Raw genomic sequence first — 27,069 nt, 5'->3', positions numbered from 1 at the left:
AAGGGGGTTTTAGGGTCCGGAGGGGGCACAAAGGGGGTTGTTACCCAGTCATGGGAGCACATCCATGGATCAACCCCGGGAACTTCCTGACATTCAGCTTCAATCCACGCATCCCCTGGGTTAGAACAGCACTGCTTTTGCATATCCAGGGCATTCCCAGACTGTTTCCATCCTGCTGTGCCCAGTCTCTGCTCAACACCAGGCTGAGCCCGTGCTCCTGCAACACCCAAAAACTCCAAATCTTTCACCCAAAACCGTCAGCCTTTCTGCACAGTATTTATTTATACACAAAACCAGTGCGTTTTGATCACATACAAGTTTTGATCCTGCAAACTCAGATTTATATAGTTTTATTTTTACAAAAAATACATTTTAACAAGTAAATAAAAGCCATTTCCATTAGTCCACCCTTTCTCCAAAGTGTAAATGTACATTGTAAATTTTTCCATTTTAAGACAGACTTGTGCTGTATCTTGCCATTCTCTACAAGAAATTCAGCCAGAGTCTGGTGAAACAGATAAATATGACAACGAAATGGAAACCTACACACCAAGGAACGGAAAATAGACACTTTTAAAAAGTCCTCTCCTAGTTCTGGTACAGCCACCCATTCACAAACCAAACCCTCCCTTTCTGCTTCCTGAAGTACAACAGTCCTGCTCTGCCCCTTCTTGGCCTATTTGAACAGAGATCTTAAAAGTGATACACTGGAAAGGAACCCCCTGAACTGCAGCTCCAGGGAACATCAGCTGAGGAACTCAGGACAGGAGCAGTGCCAAGGCCAGAAATGTTGGCTTCAGGAAAAAAAGACACTTCCTAGGAATTCACATCTTGAACACTTGATTTTTTTTTTTCTCTTCTTTCGATTTGTTTTATAATTTCAGAGCAAGAACCCTTTTTCTTGAATAGCTGTTTCATAGAATCACAGAATCAGCTGGGTTGGAAGTGACCTCTGAGATCATCAAGTCCAACCCTCGATCCAACCCCCGCTGTGGGTTCCCAGCCCATTGGCACTGAGGGCCCACATCCAGTCTGTCCTTAAACATCTCCAGGGATGGAGAATCCACCAATTCCCTGGGAGCCCCTTCCAATGGCTGAGCACCCCTAAAAGAACTGGGGGACAAATCCCAGCACAGAGTCCAAGGTGCACTTGCTGTCTTTGCCACACCCTTTGCTCATTGCCGATGCCTTGGGAGAAAACCCTGGAAGTGGCTGGGAATGCGGGTCCCCACTGGAACAGCCATTGCTTCGGGACCCTTTTCTTCCAGGAGGTTTACCCAGGACCGGTGGGAAAAATGGGAACATTTAGAGCACAGAACTCTGAAAGGGGAGATGTGGCAAAGAGGGACTCCCTTACCTCACCTATAATCCAAGAGGTCTAAACCAGTGACATTTGGATGTTTTTTTCAGCTCTGGCTCACTCTGTAGTTCACCTCACAGAGAAGGAAACATCCCTCCTTTTCCAAGGCGCTCCCATTCAACCAGTTCATCACCAGTTTTTTCAGGATAAAACCCCTTAAGGAATCGCTCCTCTTTGGTACTAAACCACAAATATTACCAGATGGCAACGTGTTTCACCCGCTACTTTACATTTCTCTCCCATGAAGCATCAGCCAACATTGCTGGGAGCAATGGAACAATCTGTGGGATACAACAGCTCTGCCTGGGAAGGACATCAAGGAAGTTCTTTTTTGCATCTCTAAGATATTCCACTACTCACACTTTAGTAGAGGAAATAATCACAAGTATTAATTAATGCTCACGGAAGAGCCAAAGTGAACGAAAAAGCTTCGGTAGAAAGTATTAAGATTCCTAATCGTATAAACATTTGCAAATTTAATTACAAATACGTTTCAAAAGCAAAACCCTTAACTCAGTACATGGGGGCTGGTCAATATGGACTCCTGTTCCTTCAAGAGGGAGCGAAGGGAACACCCACTGCACCTGTGGGAAATCGAAACGTGCCCAGTCCATACACTCAAGAGATAAAACTGGAGACCGGGGGAACAGGCATTATATACATTTTGGAACCTCCAGGAAGGTTATGATGGAAGATCAACTAAAACTCTGCTGAAAGAGGAAGATATTAAGTACTACTGATTTCATGCATTTGTTCTACGACCTGCCCTAGGATTTCATCCACGACATCAATGTCATAATTGACTTGCTGCAGGTCCAGGTCAGGCAGCATCGTGGCCAGAAGTTGTCCAACGTTCACTCGCAGAGAGCGGAGTTTCAGGCTGGGGAGAAAGAATTCCAGAGGATTAGATGGGAGTTCTGTGTTCAAACACAGAGTTAGTTCTTTATCTGACAGAGCTGGACTGGAAAAGGCTCTGGGTGTGACTCCCACAAACCAACACAAAACTGATGCAGTTCAAGCTGCACAGGAGTTAAGAGGTCCAGTCCAGGCAAAGTGCTTTGCCTTTTCCTTTTTTTTCCTGGATGTCCCTGCTCTCTCCTATTCCCAATCCAATTCCTTCCAAATGAGCCATCCCTTCTCTCCAGTGTTTCCTTGCACCCTCAGATCCTTTAGCACCTCCAGGAACCAGTTTTCACAGTGCTGTCATATCCCAACCAACTGGTGGGGAAGTTACTTCCAACTCCTGGAACACCAAACACATTTCAGGTGCTGGAAGGAAAAATAAAAATGAAATGCTGCTGGCAGATAAGTTTTCCTGGGGGGTAAATCTCTTCTTGGAGATTGAAAGGGGGCTCTGGAAATTCTCCAGCTCATTCTCTAGATCCCTACCAAACATTCAGAGCAGGGCTAACTCAGAGCAGGGTGCTCAGGGCCTTCTTGAGAATGTCCTGAGGTGGAGATTCCACAGCTTCCCCATGTCCTTTTTCCAGGCCTTGACTACCCTCCCTAACCTCCCTGTGAAAGCTTTTTCTCTCTAATACTTCAGCAGGATTTCCCCTGGCTGCAGTTGTGGTTGGTGCCCTCTCATCCCATCCTGTGCTCACGAGAAGCTATTCCCTACCTGCTCTCACCGGCTGACAGGAGAGAGCAACAGGATTCCAAGAGATCCACCCTTTGCGAGGCTCTTCAATCAGCTTCCCCTTCTCTCAGGTGCTTTGGGCCCTTCTCACCTTGGTGCCCTTCAGCAGCCACTGCTCCTCTCTGCCAGTGTCACTCCAGGGTGCCCAGATAGTGGGCACCGTGTGTGTCTCAGAGCCCAGGAACAGCGAGGAATCCCTTCCCCACCTGATGCCGGGATCTGGCAGCACAGCCAGTAGGCACTGGTTTCTCCCACCACAAGAGTGCACTGCTGACTCACATTCCACTCCCACTGCCCCAGCACCACAGGGCATCTCCTCCCAAGCTGATTCCCTAGGAATGGGCTCCAGCTTGTTCACTGGCATGGACTTTGCAGGTGCCTGGGTTGAGTTTTCAGGTGGGGTTTTTTCAGCCCATTTTTCCTGTTTCTCAAGGTCCCTCAGCAGCAGCTCTGCCCTCCTGAGTTCTCTCCAATTTGATGGCAGTGTGAATTTATTGAGTTCATTTTGCTCTGTCAGACAGACCATTGATCCCAGAATCATCAGGGTGGGAAGAGACCTGCAGGGTCATCCAGTCCCACCCCAGCACCACCAAATCACTCCTAATCCATGTCCCCAGGGGCCACATCCAGACACCTCTGGGACACTCCCAGACACAGGGACTCCACCACCTCCCTGGGACACTTATTCCAAGGCCTGAACACTCCTGCAGGGAGAAAGTTTTTTCTGATCTCCAATCTGACCCTGCCCTGGTGCAGTTTGAGGCCATTTCCTCTCCTCCTTTCCCTCGGGACGTGGCAGCAGAGCCCGACCCCCCTCCCTGCCCCCTCCTGTCAGGGAGTTGGGGAGAGCAATGAGGTCCCCCCTGAGCCTCCTTTTCTCCAGGCTGAGCCTCCTCAGCTCCCTCAGCTGCTCCTGCTGCTCCAGCCCTTTCCCCAGCTCTGCTCCCTTCCTTGGACACGCCCCAGCCCCTCAATGTCCTTTTGGAAGTGAGGGCCCAGAACTGGACACAGGACTTGAGGTGCAAAGGCATTAACCACTCCTGGCCTTGCTCTTGATCCACACTCTGCCCTCAGTCACTCCAAGAACTGGTTGTTCTTAATCCCTTTGACTACAATGGGGCTGCAGGTGCCTTCCAGGTGGATTTGTTCCACGGTGTTTCCCTGGGACTGAGGCTACAGTGACCAGGCTGGAGCTTTGCCTGTGCCTAAATCTGGGCATAACAACTGCCTTTTTTCCAGGCATCAGGAATGCCAACTGCCACAACCTTTTGGAGAGACTGCAAGGCCAACTCTCCCTCCCTGGGCCAGCTCCTTCTGATGCCTCTCATCTGGTCCCATGGAGGAATTTGTTTAAATGGTCCCTTAATTCAGTCACTTCACCCCTTAGATCATCTCCTGGCTCAGGGCCTTCAGCTCATCCCTGCTTCCATGTGCTCTGTGTCCTCTGTGTGTGTGCAGTTCCTATTTACCAAGAGCTGCCAGCTCTCTATTTGTAAGTTTAAACCCTGCTTTAGTTCAAAGCTACACTCTGGACACAACCCAATTCCACAGGACTGGCCTGCAGCAAGGAGTTCTCCCAGGAAAGTTAAATTTCAAACCCAAAGACTCTTTTCAGTCCAGTACTGTTGCTTCAATAAAGAAAAACAGACTCTGCAAGTGAAGTACAATACACAGCATAAGCTAAACATCACCCTCTTCCCTGCCTCCCTTTTCTCTCCTTGGTCTGCAAGTCATGTCTAGAAATTACAAAACATTTTTGATATTTTAAGAAGTATTCAGTGTGGCATTTCTACTGTGCCAACCCTGCTCACACAAACACACAAACCATAAGTTACAGAAACCACTTGATAAAAAAAACCCCATTACTGAGTTCGGAGTCACACGAGGCAGCAGGAAAGAATTCCAAACATCACATTTTATTATACAATTATCAAACATAACCTTCATCAAAACGTTTTCAGATACAATCAAACAGCCAAAGGAAAAAAAAAAAATCTTCCTTGAAATATCATCTAGAAAGAACAAACTGATACCTTTCTCCATCAGAAAAATTTACAGTCTCTTCTACATTACTGGTGGTAGAACCATTTGCATGTGCAACTGCTTGTGGAATTGAAGCTTTCAGCTGGGCGAGTTCTGCCTTGAGTTCTTCACACTGACAGGCCATTTGGTTTTTTTCCACTTTCTAGTAGTTCAATCTGGCAACAAAAAAGAAAAGAAAAGCTCTAAAACCGTACAGCACGTTGTGCATTAGAGCTGCTACGAAACAGGCAGTAAGCCCAGAGATAGCAGAATGTTTTAACCACATACCTCACTTTGTACCTGTCCCTCTCGATGCTGCACTGTCCAGCTGCCTGACACATTGTCCAGCTGCACGGCCATTTCCTCCACACTCACTCCTGCTCTCCCCATCAGCACATTTGCTGCACTCAGTTTTTAGGTTCTGCAGGGTATTGCACTGCTCCTGCAGCTTTGCTACTTCTCCCAAGGCCTGCTCGTAGAGAACAGTCACTTCTGCCAAGCTCCTCCCGTTGGCACTTTCCTCCTCACCCGAGGGAACTGTCTCTGTTGACTGGTGGCACATTTCCTTCTTTACATACTTATTATTCATTTCCAAAAGCCTCTCCTCCAGTGTTTCTACCTGTTGGTCAATGCCTCGCATTTGTTTTGGTACATTTCCTTCTCTCTGTGTAACAACTGCAGCTGATTTCTCAGTTCATTTTCAGTCTCTGCAGGTGTCTCGGGAACACCGTTCACCTTGTGCCGCCGGTTTCCACCCCATGCCCCCGGGAATTCGACTGGGATTTCATCTTCCACCTCCTCCTTTTTAACCACCAGGCCTGGCAGCTCTGTCTGTGTGGCTGAGCTCAGCTGTTCGCTCCTGGCTTCCGAAGTGGTCGCAGTGCAAAGCTCTCCGACCTCGCGGGTCTCCTTCTGCTTCTCCTCTTGATCCCGATTGATGCGCTCGGTGTTGACCGCGGGAGCATCAGGATCCGCTGAAGGCTTTGGAGTGCTGCTCTCCTCTAAGATGATGACATCTTCATCATCATCATCATCACCACCTCACCCTCATCGTGGTGGTTGGCTGCTCTGTCACTCAGCCGGGGTGTCTTCAAGGACACGGGTGTCCGCACACCTCTGCGCCCTCCGCTTGAGGCTGACAAGGGAAACGTGAACTGATCATTGAACCGCACAATATTTGTTTCAAACCACACATTGTGTTTCTCTGAGCACGGTTTAAAAACTCCATAACTGCAAAGGGATGTCCCCCTGCAGGGGATTTTTAAGATGTGCAAAGCCAGAGTGAATCCCTTCCCTGTAAAAACAAGGGCCTGACACCCCCACGCTGAGTCACCACCTTCACACGCTGTGTGAACGACTCAGTATTTCCAGGAACATCCCCACACCCCGTTCCTTAAGCAGCAGAGCTTAAGGAAAACACCCTGTGGAGTGTTATTAATTTTAGAAAGACAGAGGAATCTACTTTGTCCAGGTGCACTAACCTGACTGTCAGCATCTGGATGGAGGGAAGTGACTGATTGATTAAAATAGGCAGAGATCTTCTGATAGGAGCATCTGATGATTTTGGTACAAGCACTTGGAACAGCTTCCTTCCACTCACAGCTGTGAATGTTTTGAAGTCTTTACTTGAAGAAACAGATGTTTTTAAAAATAGTTCATTATTGATCTATAGATCACATCAGTTAAGATGAAAATAAACAGATATTAGTAGGTTCTTCAGATAGACTAAGTTCTCCTAATTATACACCAACACCTAAAATTCTGACTGACATTTATGTATTACAAGGATCTCCTTGAAAACCCAGGCTCAGGATTTTGCAGTAAGGAAGCCTAACTAGACTCCACATTGCAAATCCCAGTTTTCCCAGTTCAGAGTCCTGGCAGAATCCCAGACAAGAGCTTTTCCCAAGCTGTAGCTCTGCCTGAAGTCTGCCCATCACACACAAACCACAGGACAGACATCCTGCTAAAGAAGCTGCTCATAATTAACTCAGTTTGTCCAAAATGAACAATACTTTACTTCTAGAAATTACTTGTGTTTCTGGGGAGATGTAATGGCAGAAAAACTAACACAGTGAAGTTAAAACAGCCCATGTGACATCTCTTCCTCAGAATGAAGCGGGTCTTAGGTCAGCACTTTACTCTGGATGCAACCGTGAGCTAAATCACACTCATGAAATTTAATTCTGGGTTGCAATCTACACGTTCTCATCACTCAACCACACTGGGTTTGCATCTGCATTTAATCTGAATTTGAGTTCCTCCTTGCACAGGTGTAGCTGCTACACCCCTGTCCACCCCCTGCCCCAATTTTAAGGGCATCTTTGCTTTCATATCCCCAACACATCCCTCTACACAAAATCCCCTTCAACATTGAGGTGCCATGTCATAAATCCAGCTATGAGTGACTGACATCTTTTCTACACTGCTTGGTGAGAGGCCTTTTGCCCCCCCTCAAACTCCTTCCTCTTTCCCAGTGCTGGATTTTCCATCATGGGACAGCAGAGATGGGGCATTTGGGGTTTACTCATGGTGAGCAATCCTGTGCAGCAGAACAGGATGTTAAACCAGACACTTCTCCCCAGGGCAGTTTCCAGGCAGCTTCAGGAGTTACCTGGTGGCTGTAATCCAGTCTCTTCCTCAGTTTTTCCCTGTCTCTGCACAGCAACAAGGAAAAAAAAATATAAATTAAGAGCTTAGACTCCAACACTTCGCTCATTATAAACCCAAACCAACCCCCACATTTAAAAGCAAACACAATACTAATTATCTCCGCTAGATACAGTACAGCTCTAATTAAATATTGTTTACTGAATTAAATTCTTCTGCATGAACCTAGTTCTTATAGCCTGAAGTTGGCTTAACTTCAAACAGTTCCCTCTCAGATAAAGATTTATTAAAAAACATGGAAAAAAAAATCCCGAACTCCCAACTCTAAGATATAAGCCCAGCATTAAAATTACTCAAATCAGGATTTTTTCCCCACACACCTTAGCAAGAATCCTCTTCAACAAAGAAATTGAGATATTCAGCTGCTTCAATGTGGACCTTGAAAGTATCAGCTACACAGACAAGGTCTCCAGCCAGCCCTCAGATTTTGCTTCGTAACATCCCAAACTATTCCCACACTGCTAATCCTATGGAATTAGCATTTCCTATGGAATTCCTCAGAGCTGGACTTGAGCCCCAGTTGCTGCACTGCTCTCCTGAGCAGTTTACAGTGTTGAGACCTTGGAAGAAGTCTCCAGAACTCACTTTTTCTTGTACGTTTTCTCGTAGGTCGGGTGTATCAAATCGTCGTCTTCCGGCTCCTCGGGCACGTTACAATTCCTGAGTTAAGGAAGGGGAGGAGGAAAAAAAAAAACCCAAAACACACAAGAGCTTAACATCAGGTGATAAACCAAGAGCAGGGTGTAGGCAGTGCCTGGAATGTGGCCTTACCGGAACTGCGGGTCAGGGTTCAGGGAGCCAGTACCACTTCTCCGGCAAGTGCTCGATTCCGTCCGGGAGCTTCCGCCACTTCAGGCACGCGTCGCACTGCAACCACGTCTGGTCTGGCTGCTTTCTGGGAGGGAAGAAGGAAAGGTTCACCCTCAGTGAGTGTTAAAACAACGACACCACCAGCGTGTAAAGCTCTTGGCTGTGCAGCGGTGGTACTCACTGGATCTCCTCAACTGGCGGAGCCAAGGGATATTCCTCGTTTCTTCTTCCTCTTCATCTCATTCCAGTAATCGTTGAGCTTCTCTCCCAGTGCTGCTATTGTGAGTCTAAAGGACAAGATTTTAAGGACCACCTTAAATAAGCCAATTCCAGCACAGAAAGAACCTTTAGAAACTCCAGTGACAGAAGTGGAAGAACGCTCCGATATTTCTACTCACACCACCATGCAAAAAACACTCAAAAGGCTTTTTCTTGGATCTTCTTTTTTTATTATTCTTTACAGAAGCCTTATAAAGCTTTTTGCTTTCAGAAGGCTGTAGAAACGAGAAATTGTGTGAAATCGTGTTTTGTCAGCAAAGAAATTACTGGAAATGCACGTTGGAGAACAAAGACTGAAATCCCTGAGTGTGGATTCTGAAATGCTGATCGTGGACAGGGCACACCCTGAAGGTGCCTCACCAGTTCAGCCCCAATTAGGGAAAAAAAAGAGTCCAAACCCACCAGCCAAGGCAGCCCCTTGCCCTGGGTTTGGCTGATTTTGTCCCTCCCTGAACTGCAAGGGCAGGAGCACTTGGAGCTCCAGGGAGATGGCAAAGCCGGGCTCAGGGCAGGGCGGGCTCAAGTGTCCCCGCTGCTCAAAGGAACAGCCCAGTCTCAGCCAGGGGCATTTGGGGCTGGATTTGGTTCCTGCTCAGGGCTCCTGGTGCAGCTCAGTGAGCACCAGAGCTGGCACAGCCAGCAGGGAGAGGGGAGGGAGAACAAGCAGCCCCACGGGTGAGGGGCAGGTCAAGGCTGCCCCTCGTCAGGGGGTGGAATTCACCTCCCAGGAACAAAGGGCTGAGGAACCAAGTCAGTCCCTCCCTGCCTGGCTTCTTCCAACGCCTGCACCCCCCAGGGCTGCAGGACACCAGAGTGTGTGCAGAGAACTAGGCTGGCCCAGAGGGCTGGGATCCAGATCAGCTCTGAAGCCAAGCCATGGATTTCTGGGCCGGGCCAAGGAAGCGGCACAAGGGCAGAAAGGAGCAGCCGTGCAGGGATGGGATCCCATCCCTCTGTGGGGAGGCAAGAGGTGCAGGACACCCCACAGCCACCATGAAATGACAGCAACAGGTCTGTGTTTCTGTTTTGGCCTGAAAAGCTCTCTTTTGAAAGCCTGGAGCACTCCTGGCAGGAAAAACCTTTGGAGAAGCCCTTGCAAGTGTGGTATCCCTGTGCCCACATGACAAGTGTGGGGGAAGATGGCTGGGGGGGGGAAACCAGAGAAAAGGGGGAAGTTACATTCCCATGGAAACAGAAGGTGGAACAGTACTGAAGTTACAGGGGGGTGCTCAGCCATTGGAATGGGCTGCCCAGGGAAGGGGTGGATTCTCTGTCCCTGGAGATTTTTAAAAAGAGACTGGATGTGGCATCAGTGCCATGGGCTGGGAACCACAGTGGGGTTGGATCAAGGGGTTGGACTTGATGATCTCAGAGGTCCCTTCCAACCCAGCTGATTCTGGGATTCTATGAAATGCAGTTGCTGCTTCCTGCATGGAATGTGGTCGGTACACAGGGAACATATTCCATGATGATTCCTCACACAACAGAAACACTCTCCACATTTTATTGACTGTATGTGGAAGAGCAAAGTGAAAGAACTGTCCACAGTTAGTGACAAAGGGATGCAGGGCTGGAGTCACTGCAGCTCCAGCTCAATGTACAGAGAGAATCAAGGGAGTTAAGGATGGGGAGTGAAACAGAGCAAGGTTTTAAAGGATTAACTAGGACAGGGTTGGTACCAGGCTCTGGGAGAAGCTCTGCTTATGCTGAACTGTAACAGAGACGGCTTGTTCTGTTCTGCTGACTGTGCTGAAGTAAGAGATAGCAGAAATGTCATAAATAAAGATAAGGTGGGCATCTGAAGGAGATAAGAAGGGCTGAGTCAGGGCAGTTTTGCAAGCTCCAGAAATTAGGTCAGTGAACAAAGAAAGCTGAAAAGTTCAAGCGAGGAAGAAGAGAAGAAATGACCACCGAAAATCTTGCCAGAAGTCGATTCTAGAAGACTCCGCCTCAACTCTGCCTGTTATGAATATGATAATTAGACGTAAAAATCAAATTAAATGTATGTGAAGATGTTGTAACTTCTCATGGAAACTGTATAAATTACCTGGCTTTTCACTGAGAACTGGGAGCTGGTTTGTCTGGTGCTAACTGGCTAGGCCCCCAGTGTTGCACAAAATAAATACCTTTGCTGCTTAAAGACAAAAAATCTCTGAGCAGTTATTCTGTGCCCTTTTTGGCATCAATTCCTCACACAACACAAGACACTCTCCATTTTATTGACTGTATATGGAAGAGCACAGTGAGAGAACTGTACACAGTCAGTGACAAAGGGATGCAGGGCTGGAGTCACTGCAGCTCCAGCTCGATGTACAGAGAGAATCAAGGGAGTTCAGGATGGGGAGAAGTTTGGGAAGACTCCACAGTAACTTCTGGGCTCTGCTGGCAGACTGAACCTGTCCTCTCCCAGAGCAACACCCATTGGGAAAGAACCCAAATCCATGTGTGCTGAAGGATTATCTCCAGCTTTAGTCAGCAGGTCAGTATCCTAAATTTCCAAATCCACATGAAAAGGAAGTGTGGGAAGAGAGTGTCCTCCTCTACGGGCACGTGGTCAAAGCAGCCCCAAAAGGAGCAGAGAGACAAACCTGACTGCGGGGCAGGAAGTGCCAGGAACCAGCCTGGTCAGTCCCACTGACTGCTAGGGATATGTGGAGTGGGAAAAGTTGGGAAGATGAGGAAAAGGAAGGAGATAAACCCAGAGGGTCATCAAAGCTGACCAATTAGTGTTAACAATAAGCAGAACCAAACCTGCTCAGTCACACTGATTGACTAATTATCAAGAAACTGCTGGAAAGCCAGGATTTGCAACTGCTAAGGATGCAAAACCTGAGGGTCTGGGATGTCTGGAAAGGGTCAGGGGAACTCTGCCAACTGCTGAGAACACGTGCAGGGGGAAGGAGGAACAGGGAGGAAGGAGGAGGTACACAAGGAAAAGGGATAAAAGGAGCTGGTTGAATGTAAACCACGTTTGCTCAGTACCCACGAGCTTTCATTCTTCCTATTTAGAGAAGAAACAGCTTTTATCATCAACTATTTCACAGTGAACAGCACTGGTGGAGGGAAAACCAGACAAAAATACCTGTATTCATTTGTGTAGTCGAAATCTTGTTTGTTGTGGGTTGGTTTGAGGAAGTTGCACTCAATAATCCCAACGACACCGACCCCCATGTTGTTTGCCTGCAAGAAATCAAGGTCTGTCAGGAAAACCCCCACACATTCCAGGCCAATACTGCAGGAGTTTGTCAGAGGTAATTATTAACTAGAGATACAATAGATAAAAAAGAATTTTCTGGCTCATGATTCCTCTCCAAAGAGAAAATCTTGATATAAACCCTCAAATAATAATAAAAAAAAAAATCCTCTGTTCCACCCTCTTTTTGTCCTGAGATATGCTCAGACCAATATTTTGGGTATCAAACAGCCTCAAACCCAAACATTAAATCAAGTGCATACAATTTAATACCATTTTTAACAGCTGCACACACTAGAAAAGGTGGTTTTATGAAGGACACATCAATATCCTCGTTTCCATCTGTACCCTTTGTTAAAATGAGCGTTGGAGTGACAATTATTCCTCAAGATGTTAAAATATTTTGGAGCCTTGATTTCTTACCTTCAGCTGGCAGCCAACTCTTTCATAAGCTTTGATGAGCCTGTTTTGTGGTACATCATTATTCCATAATGATCTTTGTTTCTGCAGTTAAATCCAAATGTAATTCACCGTTTTGGCCTTTGACCAGATATTAAGGAAAAAAAAAATCTGTTTAATCTCATGTAACATAAAAAACCAGAGTTACTCTGAGTGCTCATTCTGGGTCCTGGAACTTTAGGTTAATTCCCTCAGTCTGTCTTTACCAAAAAAAAAACAAACAAACAAAACCCAAACAAAAATACCACAAAGGATACATTCAGAAATTTGGGCCTGTATATGTCACGCTCAATGAAGGCCAAGCTTTTGGAAACCAGCTGTGTTTTCACTTTCTGTCCTCTCAGGATGATCTGCATGGTTGGCTTCAGGTACAAAATACTGCAGTAAGCCTGCAAAACACACATGACATTAAAATCAAAAGCATAAACCCTGTGGTTTCCAAAAATAAAGCCAGTTTTAACCGATCTCATACGCACTCGCAGGGAGTAGTCGCTTTCTGGAACAATCTGGTCCAGTCTCTCCTGTTTTTTATATCCTCTTTTGCCCGTTTCATCCAAGTCTTCTGGAATTCTGATGTCATACTTATCCTTGTCAAAGTCAAACTCTGGTTTTTCATTTTTATCTCTAAGAAATAAGATTTGAAAAATGCACTAATTACGGGGAGCAAAAGGTAAGATGTGGGGGGGTATCCCAAAAGTGCAAAGAAAAAAGGGAATTCCTCTGATCCACAGTGGTTTTCCTCACAGATTTACTAAAAGTCACAAAGTTCACCTGTTCCTTTCTGATATCCAATACAAGTGAAGTGACAATGAATTATAACTTAACTCTAAACAGGGAACTGCCACTGCTACAACTGTTTAAAAATAATAAAAGCATCAACATACAAGTCAAGGCCAGAAAATGCTGGAAACAATCCCACAGAGGCAAGTGGATAAGTAAGATAAATCCACACAACTATTTACTTGCTCAGATTGCTGGTTTATTTTATGATAAAACAATTAAGAAGTTTAGAGAGGTCCAGATCCCTATAGAAGGACACTGTTGGCTCTGAGCTTCAAAATATCCACTGTTATTTGCCTGTACAGTCAAGTATTTTGTGTCTGGATTTCTGCATTCACAATTTCAGAGGTCTGAGGGAACAGATCTGTAATTTATCTATTTCAACTTTCCTTCTGGCAAAAGCAACAGTACCATGGCCCTTCATGCCAGCTGGAGTCCAGTTTCCCAGTTAGTTTCCCTCAGCCTTACTCCACCAAAAACCAACCCCAAATATCCAGTTATTTATATAATATCCAGCCATTCCACTAAAAACCAAACCCCTCTGTATGTTTGCACCCACTGAAAGAAAATGCAAAGCAAATGAGAGACACGAGAGGCTGGGCTGCATCTTACTTTCTAAGATTCCAAATGATAATCCTGGTTCCCTTTTTCCCCATGATGGCGTCGAGCTCTGCCAGCAGCTTCTCCTCAGTGGAAAACAAGGAATGTGTCAAGATGGCCTTCAGGCTGTTCTTGGATTCTGCTGGGTCGCTGATCTGTCGTGGGCACTGAGTCAAGGACAGTGGCTTGGAGCGAATTCCAGCTCTCGGAACATCGGGAAACTTCCGCGCTCGCTTCCGCCTTCTCATTCCCGATTCCAAGAGCTCAAACTCAACAGCATGATGCTGTTAAGCCAGCAATTCTTTTGGGGCAGTGCTGGGGACAGCTCCTCCACGAACAAGGATTTCCTGAGCTTTTATACACTTGAACTCCTCAAGCCCCTCCTGGACATTTCATTGTTACAAGGCATCCACATTAATCTTCAGTTAAAGGGAACTTAAACTTCTTTTACTTAAATAGTCTGAAACAGTTACAGTTACAAGACATCAACATCAGTCTTAGTTAAACTTCTGCTTAAACAATCTTTGATTAATTCAGCTTTCTAGAGTGTATTTTCATATCTCATTGGGGCAGGATTCATCATCCATCTCTGGTTAAAGATTAGACTCAGACTACTTTCACTTAAACCATTTTCTCTTGATTTAGCTCTCTACAGTGTAATGGTTTCCAAAACTAATTCAAACTACAGCTGCACGGGTTGCTGACTTTTTAATTCTTACTTTCCACTTTTTTTAGCAGTGTTAGGAAAGGGTTTCGAAGTTACAAAGTTTAAGCAGAGGGTAAACTATAAGACTTTAAAGATTCTTAGGTTATCACTGGGATCATCACACCACAACCTCTTTGATTCCACACCTCAAATCCCATCTCCCAGTCCATAAAACTAGACCTCCTGCAGGGACATCACACCACCCCCCCCCCCCAGAACCTGGTTGGTGAAGGATATGCTGGCTGGTGAAGGTGACGATGGGCACCATGACGTGCTCTGCCTTGGTGACCTCCAGGAAGGTCTGGGACAGGAGCCCCACGCTCATGGTGTCGCCGTTCTTGGTGAAGACGATGGCGTCCTTGCCCAGCCGCATGGAGCCCGACTTGAAGCCGTTCCCGTACAACCCACCGGCACCCGCCCGTTCATCACCGACTTCTCGCTGAAGCCGAAGCTGCGAACGCAGGAAAACGTGGGAAGGGCGGGAAAAAATCCCGCGGAACTTGACACCCGACCCGCCGGACTCGACGGATGTCCTGGTCAGAACAGCTGGGACCAGTTCTCACTGGATGGGTGCAACACACAAAACTGTGCATTCTAGAGCCTTCCATGCCATTGCCCAGAAACTGTTGTCAACAGACCATTTGCACCCTCTGCCCAGAGCACTCCTGACTCAGGTTATAAACTGGGTGTTCAGAGGCCTGAGAGATAGGAGGGTGCTCCTGTCCTCATGACCCTTTGTGGAACTCCCCGCCCTGAGGGAGGCACTGGGCATCTCTGCCTGAACTGGAGGATATGTAATCTTGGGGTCTTGGGACTTTTTTAACCACTCGTGGGATCCAGAGGAAAGACTGCAGATCACCACTCTCGACCAGATTGCACCACACTCTTGACCAGACTGCACCACCACTCAACCAGACTGAGACCACCACCCCTGACCAGAGTGCACCACCACTCTACCAACAGGTTTTCCCCTCTCCCTTTCCTTTGGACTCAGGGGGCCCAACAAACACCACTGTGTTCACGCCCCAGGGTGCTGGGTTATACATTTGGGTTTTGTGGGTTAAACCCAATTGTTGTCTGTGTAATCTGTATTTATTGTATATTTTTAAATTGTTATTCTGACTTACAATCTCTCTTTTGGGTTGGGTTCATTCCCCTGCTGGTTTGCCTTTAAACCAGCACAATGAATTAGGCTTAACACAATGAGTTTGTCTCTTGTTTTAGGGATCAGGGACTCCTTTAGGGATCAGGGACTCCTTTTAGGGATCAGGGATCCTTTTAGGGATCAGGGACTCCTTTTAGGGATCAGGGACTCCTTTTAGGGATCAGGGACTCCTTTTAGGATAGGGACTCCTTTTAGGATCAGGGACTCCTTTTAGGGATCAGGGACTCCTTTAGGGATCAGGGACTCCTTTTAGGATCAGGGACTCCTCTACAATTAAACAACAGACAGGGAAAAAAATCCTGGAAGTCACACCACAGGAAAATCTGCTTCTATCTTTTAAGCATGGAACAGAAATATCATCTGCCTGGAATTAAGTGTAAGCATTCTCATGGGATTCTAATAATTAACTTCACAATAAACACTAAGAAAAGCCCCTAAACCTCTTTTTTTCCCCTCTACTTGCTAGAAAATGTTTGATCCTCGAGTTTCTCATCTGTAAGTACACTTAAAATAAACCAGGAAACTGCATATGGAACATGGAATTTAGCAAGCTGTTAATGATGGTACCTAACACAAAAAAACCGTTTGAATCCAACCTTGCTCAAGTTGAAATCTGCAGGCAGAGCAATTTTAAAGGATTTATATTTCTCCCTAAAGGAGAAGTTGGACAGAAACCTCTTTATTAACTGTAGAAAAAAAGATCAGTCCAGACCCTACAGAATATTTAAAGATAAATAGACAAGTCACATTATCATTCATTAAATTATCCACCAGACCTTCTGTTATTAATATTCCAAAGGGGCTTGAGCTGAATCTCCCTTTTTTCTTGTTTGCTAAACAAAAGTAAAGATAATAAACATTAATAATTCTCTTTATCTCCACTAATGGGCCCTACAGAGAGGTTGCACAGTGTGTGGGAAGTTAAAGGGGAAGGCTGAGAGAAAGGATCAAAGGAAATTAGGAGATCAAAGTTCTGTGACAAAGTTGTGTGGAAGTTTCTGAGGCTCTGGAGTCTCACTTGGATAATCACTGCCCTTCAGAAAAGTTGAGTTTCTGACCCAAAGGAGTGAGTTACATCTGAGAAAAAGGAATAAGCTGATCACTACAGAACTAGGAGCTGGAATTCCTACAGAAAGGGGTTCTCCACCTTAGCATTTTGTGCAGCTTGTCCGAGTTCATCCCGTTCCCATTGTCAGTGAACGTCAGGCAGATGTTGTCGTTGATGACTGTCTTGTCAATCCAGATCTGCTTTGCATTTACATCAGGGTCATAGGCATTATGCAGGAAAAGGAGGGAAAAAAGGCTGGGATACTACAGGTAAAAATTAAACAGTCTGAGTGTGAAACATTTTGAAGTGCTTCAGCTGTCAGTGTTCTAAACTTACTTAAATCAAAACATTACAGCGAAACAGCTGCATCCAAACCTGGTGAACCCCACCCAAAACCCAACACACAATTCCACAGAGATTACAGATGGTTATAAATTATGTCATTATAATATAGTTTTATATATAATACTTATTATATACTGTTACGTATTATTATTATTATCCCCAGGAACACAGAGGCAAAAAAACGTAGGTGGAGGTTCAGCCATGAGAATCGAAAATGAAACCAAGGCAAGTTTCTACTTCCATTTGCTGCCCCAGAGCAGCTGGTGCAACATTTACTTTCTCCCAGCCATGGGGTGGCTCTCCCAGAGGGAATTACAAAGTGCTTCAGACTCAATTTTCTACTGACAGGATGGGAAAGAGCTGCCAGGAGCGAGCCAGAAACCGGGGCTGCACAAACCTTCCCTGGCTGCAAAGCAGCTCCAAATCTCACCTGCCCTGACACCACTTCCTGGCATTCCCTTCCCCTCATCCTGGAATTCCTGGGGGGGAGAGCACAGGCAGAAGGAGGGGTGGGATGTGATGGCACAGCTGCCTCACTGCCTGTTTTGCAGGTTCAGCTGAGGGTTAATAAATAAATAAATAAACAAACAGCTCAAGCCCATAAAAAGCAACCACAGCTTGGGAGGGTCCTTCCCACAAACATTAAGTACCAATTGTATCCCCAGTGAAAAACTTCACAGAATATTTCAGCATCAACAAAAGAGGACACTTCAGGTACAACTGACAGCTTGGAAGTATTTGGGGTGTTAAAAAAACTGAAATGACTTAACATATTGTTACCCCCAAACCAGCCAGTCCTTTCCAAGGCCACGTGGTTCTGGTTTCCTCCTCTGTGGCAGCTCTGGCCTTATCTGGGTAAAAAACTCCCATTTTCTTTTGTTAGGTTCATTTTCTCGAGAAGGGAAGGGAAGGAATGTGTGACCAGAGGAGTTGCTCCCTTTGGCAGCAGCAAACTCCTCAATAAACTTGGCAAGTCCTCCCAAGCCACACCTTTATTTTGAGGAACCAGTTAAATAAGTCTGCTGCTCATTCCCTACCTGTGGAAAAGAGGAACACTGAAGGTATCCAGTTAACTGCTGCTACTCAAAATCAAAGGCAAGAAGATCACCAACACAGGAAAGAAAAAAGGCAACCTGAGTGTGCCAAAAAAATAAGCTGCAAGATTCTGAGTGGTGACAGGAGCAACTTCTTCCCCTCCCTACCTGAAGGAAAAAGGTTTTATGACAAGAAAAAGAAAATATTTCAAGCTCTTGGTCCACATACCTATGAGCTCTGCAATTGCACTGAAGGGCCAGGTGTGACTGGTGGAGTTGGTGTGCAAGAACTTGGGGCAAAGCTGAAAGAAATCACAGACAAGGGCATCAGTTTGTGCTCCCCAACCACACCGAGCCAGAAAACAGGTTAAATAAAGGAACCCTAAATGAAGCTGTTTTGTACAACACTACAAAAGGCTGTAATTTAATTTACTTTTGGGATGTTGGTGTATTAATATCTTTTCAAGGGATGGTTAACACAGCTCTTGGAGGTGACATTCAGCACAGTCTCACACCATCCTCTGAGAATGGGTTACGTTGTCATCCTATCAAAGTCTCTTATCTTTTTAAAAATAACTATTGCTCTATAATGATGCCAGAGGTTACAGAAAACACCAAAGCCTCAGCAGCACATGCTCTCAGATGTTAAAAACTCATTTCTTAAGTCAGGACTATTAAAACTTGATCTGAACAACGAGCAGCACCCAACACCCTCCATGATTTACTGTCCCTGTCACGGCTCCCTTTGCCCACAGTGACCAAAACCACCTCTCAGACCCTCTCTCAGCACTTTGATCTCTTACATTTTACCCTCATTTATGATCAGGAGCAACCAAAGGCACAACTACAACTAGAACTGGATGAGAACATGCAAATAAAGTACCTGTTTACGGGATGTATCTTATAGATTTCAGTGACTAAAGCACTCCCAAGTGACTCAGGAAAGCTCAGATTTACACATATTCCCCTAGACCTGAAGACCAGGAAAAGCAGGACTAAATATCCATGGAAGTTAAGGACTTGTCCATGCAGTGTCTGGAGCAATTGTAACTGCTGCAACCAATGGCTGTGTTTGCATTATCTCTGAGGAAAGTGCAGTTACACTTTGACAAGGCCTTTAAACAAACCCACTGCAAGGATTTGCTTAAGCCCCACTGCCTGATGATGGCAGGAAAAGCAGCATCAGTAACACACCCCATTGAAAACAGTCCTGGTACCTCTGAGTTACATAAAAACAGACTATAATCCACGTTATTTATATATAAAATAGAAAAGTTATTTTTAAATACTGTGTACAGATCGATAATTCATAATTTTTACAGAACTAGTCACCGACAGCCACTTTTCTGTAGCTAACAAAGTCTAAATAAAACAAGTAAAAAATAAATAAAGCCTAAATAAAAGCAAGAGCGCTTCAAATCTCCAAGTTCATCTACCAGGGAAAAGGAATAATGCTAAAAGCAAATTGCAGAGCCACGAAGCAGGTTCCAGAGCAGGAGGAGGGTGAGAGCAGCCCTAGTTTTCAGATCAACATGAACTGCCAAGAAGTGTCACCCTGATCCCGAGGTCACAGGAGCACATGACACACTTCCAACTGCAACTTAATCCCTGCATTTCTCCACGGGAGCCAGAGCCCAAGTGAGAACAGACAGCACGTTCTTCCCCAGCCATCTGTGCTTCAGAACTCCAGTTTTACAAAACCTGCTCCGCTGAGCCCCAACAGAGACTTGCAAAAGAAAAATTCATGTCAGCTGTTAGTGGAAACCTCACATTTCAAAGGATCTTTGGAGTTCTTCCTCTGCCATTTCAGTGGATCCCAAGATCCCTGTGTTTATTCCCTGGCGGCATTTGCTCCTCTGTTTTATAAACTTCACAATTAAAACACAAGAGAAACATGGTGGGGTTTGTTTTTTTTGCCTGAAATCCCTCCTTGTCAAACAAACCCACAGACACTGAAAACACCCCAACCCACCACAGGGACACACATCCAGGCATTTGGCAACTGCTGAAATCCTGGAAAACCCCAACCACACAGGAGGCAGACCGGGAATGTTGGATTTACTGAAGCATCAGAACCTCAGCAATACAGACTTGGAAAGAAAGTCCCAGCTGTGGTTTTGCCAGAGGCACAAACCCACACTTGGGAATGTCACAGGATCACTGAGGCTGGAAAATCCTCCAGGATCATGGAGTGCACCCTGTGCCCCATCCCCACCTTGTCCCCCAGCCCAGAGCACTGAGTGTCACATCCAGGCCTTCCTGGGACACCTCCAGGGCTGGGCACTCCAAACCTCCCTGGGCAGCCCCTGCCAAGGCCTGGCCACCCTTTCCAGGGAGAAATTCTTCCTAAAAAGGAAGAACCCTTTCCCCTGACCATCAGGGGAAGGACAGAAAGAACCTCAGTGTCACCAGCACTGACATCACCACCAAGAAGTCCCTTTTTCCCCAGGAAGCAAATCCTACACGTGCACAGAAAGCATCTCATTCCACCCCCTGCCATGGGCAGGGACACCTTCCACTAGCCCAGGTTGCTCCAAACTCCACCCAACCTGGCCTTGAGCAGGTCAGGCACTGAAACAAGGGCACACAGCAACACCACATTTAAAAAATGTAGCCCAGTGGCTTAAGGCCATTATTTTTGCAGTTTCAGAGCACACCCAGCTGTCAGCAACCATCCCTAATTCCTGATGAACTCCCCAGGAAATATTTCAGTCCATTTGGCCCCTTCCACTTCATTCATAAACGCACCACTTTAGCTCATGAATAATTGAGGTTCAGTAAGAGTTAGTTCCCTGGTGAAAAGTCACTTTGACAACCCAGTTGCTTTGCCCACTGAGCCAATACTTTGTTACTAATTGTGTTTTGTTTAGTAATTTCAGTTCTTCTTTCTCCCGAGACCCAGCGCAGCCAAATTCCTTCTGGAGATGCAACCAAACCTCCCCTCCTTCAAACTGTGTATTTTAAAAACAAAAACTGCCCTGACAGGAGCAGCTCATGCAAGTATAACCAGCAGATATTTAAGAATAAACAGGTTATCTCTCCAAAATGACAATCCCAGGATCACTGAGGTTGGAAAAGCCCTGCAGGATCATGGAGTGCACCCTGTGCCCCATCCCCACCTTGTCCCCCAGCCCAGAGCACTGAGTGCCACGGCCAGGCCTTCCTGGGACACCTCCAGGGCTGGGCACTCCAAACCTCCCTTCCAGTACCTGACCACCCTTTCCAGCAACAAATTCCTCCTGAAAACTTCCTGAAGTTTCCTCTCCCTCCCAGCTGCTCTATCCCAGCTCCACGACCGTGCAAGGAACCACAGTGGGGGACTGATCCAAACTAAAAACCACTCTTAAAATATTAACCTGGATCACTTCCCTGATCTGACTCATCCTGCAACCAACCCAAACTTTCACCAGAGCAACAGCAGGAGACGAATTCCAGCGTGGGAATGAGTTCCCAGGCCCTCACACTGCCTGTGCTGTTCGTGCTTCTGAAACTCTGGGAAATACTTTACATTTCCAAAGAGCAGAAGAGCCTGTGACCACCAGCTCTCCCCGTGGTTCTCTGGGTCACAAAGCCTTTCACAAACCTGCTCAGAGCTGTCCCAGCTGCTGCACTTGAGCAAAAAACCTACAGAAGCCGCAGCTTTCACTGGAAACCCACGGAATGCAAATTCTCAGCTACCCCTGGGACAGATAAAACCAAAGAGCAGCCTAAAAATAATTCAGAAAGTTAGCAAGAGCACCAGCTTCAGCCTCATGCCTCACTTGTACCTCTAAGAGTTCAGTGATTTCAGCCTGAGAACCATTTTAAACTCTGGCTTATTTGCAGCTGTTTTGCAAACGCTGATTATTAATGCTGATAATTTTTTTTTCCCCCCTCGAGGAGACAAATAACATGTCAAAAAACTTTAACTAAAGGGGGAACAGAACATTGTCCTAATAAAATACCAGGCAGAGTGTGGCTTTCCAACACAGGAATTAAAGGCCTGAAACGAAAGTGCAAGTTCTGAACTTCAAGCAGGTGACGTTTTATAACTCACCTCTAAAATCATTGCAAGTTATGTTCAGGTAATGCAAATTTATACTCAGGTGATACAAATTTATATTCAGGTAATACAAGTTTATGTGTTAAGGTATATAAATTTATGTTAAGGTAATATCATTTATTTAGGTAATATGGTTTCAGTCAAAAGTTGGACTCAGTGATGTTGGAGGTCTTTTTCACCCTAAATGATTGTGCAGTTTAAGCAGTGCTGAGAACATACTGATGTACCTTTTTCACTCCAATATTTAATTTAAAGTTACTTACTGTAGTGCTCCTGCTTATTTCCACTATTCTCTAAGTAAGGTGATGAGCCAGGCTGCTTGTAAATGTAGGTGAGACTTACAGGCCTCGAGGGCTGAAGCCAGAAAGGCTTGAAAAAAACCTCCTGTTTCACCAAACAACCGAAAAAGTGGCTTTAACTTCATTTGTATCAGCACAAACAAGGCAATGACCAACTACCACAGAAGGACAACAACAGTGGCGAAAAGCAGAACACAGCAGCGTTTCCCTGCGCGAACACTCATCGCCCTTCAGGGCAATCACAGTTAAAATGTAATTAGGCCTCCTGCAACACAAGAGGCGAAGATTTGGAGTTACGAGTTCGCGATTAGAGGTCACTGCGCTCACACGGGCTGGGGAATCCCGGCCCCGACTCCCAACCCGCCCCCAGCCCGCACCGGCCCCGGCCCAGCCCGGGTAACTTGATTTTCCAGGATTCGAGCCGGGATGGGGGCGGGAGAGGCCCCAAGTCCCCTGAGAGCGACGCGGCGCCCGCGCTGAGGGAGCGACCCCGGTAGGGTCCAAGGCCAGGCTGGCCGGGGCTGCGAGCGCCCTGCCCGGGTGGAGGGTGTCCCTGCCCGGGTGGAAGGTGTCCCTGGCCGTGGCCGGGGGTGGGAATGGACGGTGTTTAAGGTCCCTTCCCCCCCCCCGAGCGCCCCGCGCCGCCCCGTTCCCCCGCACTCACCGCGCTCAGGCGGATCCCGCCCTGTGTTTTCGCCGCCATCTTTGGGCCGCGGCCCCGCGCGCGCTTCCGCCTCCCCCCGCCCTGCGCGCTTCCGGCCGGGAATGCGGGAATGGGGGACACGGACAGGGATACGGACAGGGATATATATACGGACACGGACATCTATACGGACAGGGATATAATATACGGACAGGGATCTATACGGACAGGGATACGGACACTATACGGACAGGGACATGGGCACGGACATGGATACAGACAGGGACACGGACACGGACACGGACATGGATACGGTCACGGCCCCGCCCGGGGCGGGGCGAGGGGACAGGGAGGTCGGTGCCAAACACACCCACGGAACCACCGAGGGCTGGGAAAACCCTCCCACGGCATCCAGCACCCTGTGCCCCATCCCCACCTTGTCCCCCAGCCCAGAGCACTGAGTGCCACGGCCAGGCCTTCCTGGGACACCTCCAGGGCTGGGCACTCCAAACCTCCCTGGGCAGCCCCTGCCAAGGCCTGACCACCCTTTCAGCAACAAATTCCTCCTCCTGTCCAACCTGAGCCTCCCCTGGCACAGCTGGAGGCCGTTCCCTCTCCTCCTGTCCCTTGTTCCCTGGCAGCAGAGCCCCCCCCCGGCTCCCCCCTCCTGTCAGGGGGTTGCAGAGCCAGAAGGTCCCCCTGAGCCTCCTTTCTCCAGGATGAGCCCCCCCAGCTCCAGCCCCTCCTGCTGCTCCAGCCCCTTCCCCAGCTCCATTCCCTTCCCTGCACACGCTCCAGCCCCTCCATGTCTCTCTTCCATGAGGTTCCAGACCTGGACACAGCCCTGGAGGTCCCTCAGCAGTGGCAGCACAGGGGACAATCCCTGCCCTGGGCTGTGCCCACACTATCCCTGATCCGGCCCAGGTTCCATGGCCTCTTGCCCCACTGGGCACACCTGGGCTCGTGTCCAACCACTGTCACCAGCACCCCCAGGGCCTTTCCCACTGGGCACTTTCTAGCCCAGTGGATAAGGACCTGGTGGTGCTGGGGGACAGCTCTGTTGCTCTCCAAGACTCCTGTGTTGTCTGTGGCTCCCACAGCCCCACATTTCTACTTCTACATTTCTACATTCCTGCTGCTTTCCCATGTCTAAGGAAGGGAACAGAGCTGGGGAAGGGTCTGGAGCAGCAGGAGGGGCTGAGGGAGCTGGGGGGGCTCAGCCTGGAGAAAAGGAGGCTCAGGGGGACCTTCTGGCTCTGCAACCCCTGACAGGGGGGGAGCTGGGGGGGGGTCAGGCTCTGCTCCCGGGAACAAAGGACAGGAGGAGAGGGAACGGCCTCCAGCTGTGCCAGGGGAGGCTCAGGTTGGACAGGAGGAGGAATTTCCTCCTGGCAAGGGTGGTCAGGCCTTGGCAGGGACTGCCCAGGGAGGTGGTGGTATCACCATCCATGGAAATGAATGTGGCACTTGAGGACGTGGCTTATTAATGGTGGTGGTGCTGTTTGATGGTTGGACTTGATCATCTTAAAGGTCTTTTCCAACCCTGACGATTCCATGATTTGGCCCAAGTAGCTGAGGTTGTTTCCTGGAGCAGAGCAGGATGACTGTGGAGAAGCAGTTGGGAATTTTGGCTGGCAGTCCATGTCCACTTCCCAACCTCCTCCCTGTGCCTGCACTGTGCTGTGTTGTGCTTATCTCCAGCAGCCAGAACAAGGACATCTGTCCCAGACAGTGCTGTCCTACCTCCATATGGCCTCTTCCAGCACATCCTGTTCTTTCTCACAGTGTGTTATTCCCAACAGTCCTTGGATGGCTCTGTGGCTATCGGTGTTTGGCACAGACACATCAGCCCCTCGTCTCCTGGGCTTCTGCAGTATCTCACCCAACATCCCAAAAGATTTACAGGCTATGAGGGAAAGGGTAAAATCTGAAAAGCAGCTTTCAGGGAGTCATTTGAAACCACACTCCTGCTGCCTGAGGAGTAAAACCCATGGTATGGAAGAGTTTTCTCCCTTCCAAAGAAAAGGCATTTCCCTTGGACATACAGAAAGGTCCAGCCTGAGGCTGTGCAACAGCAGCCCCTGATGTCTCAGAGAGAGCTGCTCCCTCTGTACAGGGGTCAATCAATGATCCTCTGGTGCTTCAGCAGAGCTTCCTCCTTGCTCCCTGCTCCAGACACAGCTCCACCAAACTTATCCCAGGGACATAGGACAGGGATCTCAGGGTGGAAAGTTCAGGAATGTAAAAGACAGGGACACAGGAGAGGGAGCAGAGGGGGCTTGTGATGAGAGGAGAGGGAGGCAGCAGCACAGCCAGGGGCCAGTGCTGACTTGTAGTGATTCAGAGCTCAGAGGGAGTTTTCAGGAGGAATTTCTTCCTGGAAAGGTGTGTGAGGCCTTGGCAGGGGCTGCCCAGGGAGGTTTGGAGTGCCCAGCCCTGGAGGTGTCCAGGAAGGCCTGGCCGTGGCACTCAGTGCTCTGGGCTGGGGACAAGGTGGGGATCCATGGGCTGGGAGGGCTTTTCCAACAGGGATCCTGGGATTGGATTTGGGAGCTTTTACAGAGCCAGACAAAAATTAAAGTCGTGAGTGAGCAGCGAGGAGAGTCTGAAGAATAAGAATTGCTTTGGAAAAGGTATTTCAAAAAACATTTAATATTATTAGAAGAATTACATTCATACATAATTTCGGATACATCACTTAATGCTCCACATTTCAAGTCCTGGGTTGCACCTACTACCTTTTTCTTTCAGGAAAATCAAATCCTTTGGATGTTTAAAAGTTCCCTCTGTGGCTCTGCTGTCTCGTCACCGAAGTATCCGAAAGATAAAGCTGAGCTTGGTTAGACTGAAAACAAGCAGAGACTGGAAACACAGCAAAGCAAAAGCATTTTCTCTCCTGGTCTTGAGTTCCAGGCAAAAGGGTTTCCAGATTTTATTGACAGCGAAGTTATTCTGCTTTGGCAGGACCAGGTTAGAGCAGGCCAGCCCTCCTTCAGTGGATTTAACAGTGGGAGCATAAGGAGTAAAACAACTGTAGTTAGTCCCCATATGGGAAAGGAATAAAGTTATGGAATAAAGGAATAAAATATGCTGGAGATCCCTTTGAGCCTTCCACTAGCCCAGGTTGCTCCAAGCCCTGACCAGACTGGCCTTGGGCACTTCCAGGGATCCAGGGGCAGCCACAGCTTCTCTGGGCAACCTGTGCCACCTCCCTCATCTCATCAGGGTTTTAAGGGAAATATCCAAGTATGGAATGCAACCAGCAGAAAGCTGGCAGTAAATCTACCAAATCATCCTGAGTCTCAAGAAAATAATCCATAAAAACTGTTGAGGATATGTAGGTAATGGACACAAACGTTTTAAAAAATAACCTGCTCCAATATTCAAGTAATGCCTTCAAAGGGGAGCTTTTCACTTGTGCTCATCCCAACAGCATTAGAAATCATTAATAAATTAAATCCCTAGAAATAATTCACATTCTTAGTCACCACACAATATCACACCTCAGTCTATCACTTTCCTTAACTGTAAAAATGCAAAGAGTCCATTTAAGTTTAGCACAAACCTACCCTAGTATTATTTTCACAGAGCATTCCAGTATTAGCAGAGTAAAATATGTTTCATTACTTTAGTTTATAATCCCTGGGTGAAAACTTCATCTGCCTGAGGGTCAAACCCACTGCAGAGAAGCCTCCCACGTTTGTTGTGTGGGTTTTGAAAAAATAAATCCTGCTGACAAACTACCAAACCTTTTCAGTTTAGCACTGTGAGGATCTCCCTACCTGTCTTCCCATCTAGGAACAGCCAAATACATTCTTTTGTACAAAAAGTGTTCCTAAAAAAAAAAAGACTATTATTTTCATTTCATTAAGCTGCTGAATACAGCAATTTTATTTTTACAGAATTATCTCCATTTAGTTGCATTTCAGAAGTTGCAAAGTGGCCTGAGTCACTGAAAGAACAAAGCATTTTTTT

At 47.1% G+C, this 27,069-nt stretch overlaps 1 protein-coding gene across 1 annotated transcript; it reads right to left on the bottom strand.

Moving 5' to 3' along the window:
• Nucleotides 1–1,979: 1,979 nt before the first annotated feature.
• LOC116781981 (MORC family CW-type zinc finger protein 3-like) lies at nt 1,980–23,169 on the bottom strand. The gene is given in 24 exon segments (XM_032677902.1): nt 1,980–2,240; nt 5,033–5,184; nt 5,359–5,645; nt 5,648–6,071; nt 6,074–6,156; nt 6,648–6,687; nt 7,636–7,678; nt 8,277–8,351; nt 8,463–8,488; nt 8,490–8,586; nt 8,683–8,723; nt 8,725–8,788; nt 11,863–11,960; nt 12,397–12,443; nt 12,446–12,501; nt 12,503–12,513; nt 12,690–12,821; nt 12,909–13,056; nt 13,825–13,972; nt 14,756–14,926; nt 14,929–14,969; nt 16,831–16,963; nt 18,340–18,412; nt 23,116–23,169. Coding segments are annotated over 24 exon segments (2,583 nt in total). The 5' UTR covers nt 23,155–23,169; the 3' UTR covers nt 1,980–2,086.
• Between the last annotated feature and the right edge of the window lie 3,900 nt (nt 23,170–27,069).

The sequence above is a fragment of the Chiroxiphia lanceolata genome, chromosome 2 (assembly GCF_009829145.1).
Source record: "Chiroxiphia lanceolata isolate bChiLan1 chromosome 2, bChiLan1.pri, whole genome shotgun sequence".
NCBI lineage: Eukaryota > Metazoa > Chordata > Aves > Passeriformes > Pipridae > Chiroxiphia > Chiroxiphia lanceolata.
The sequence above is the reverse complement of the archived record's forward strand: the minus strand, read 5'-3'. Positions and strand labels throughout refer to the sequence as shown.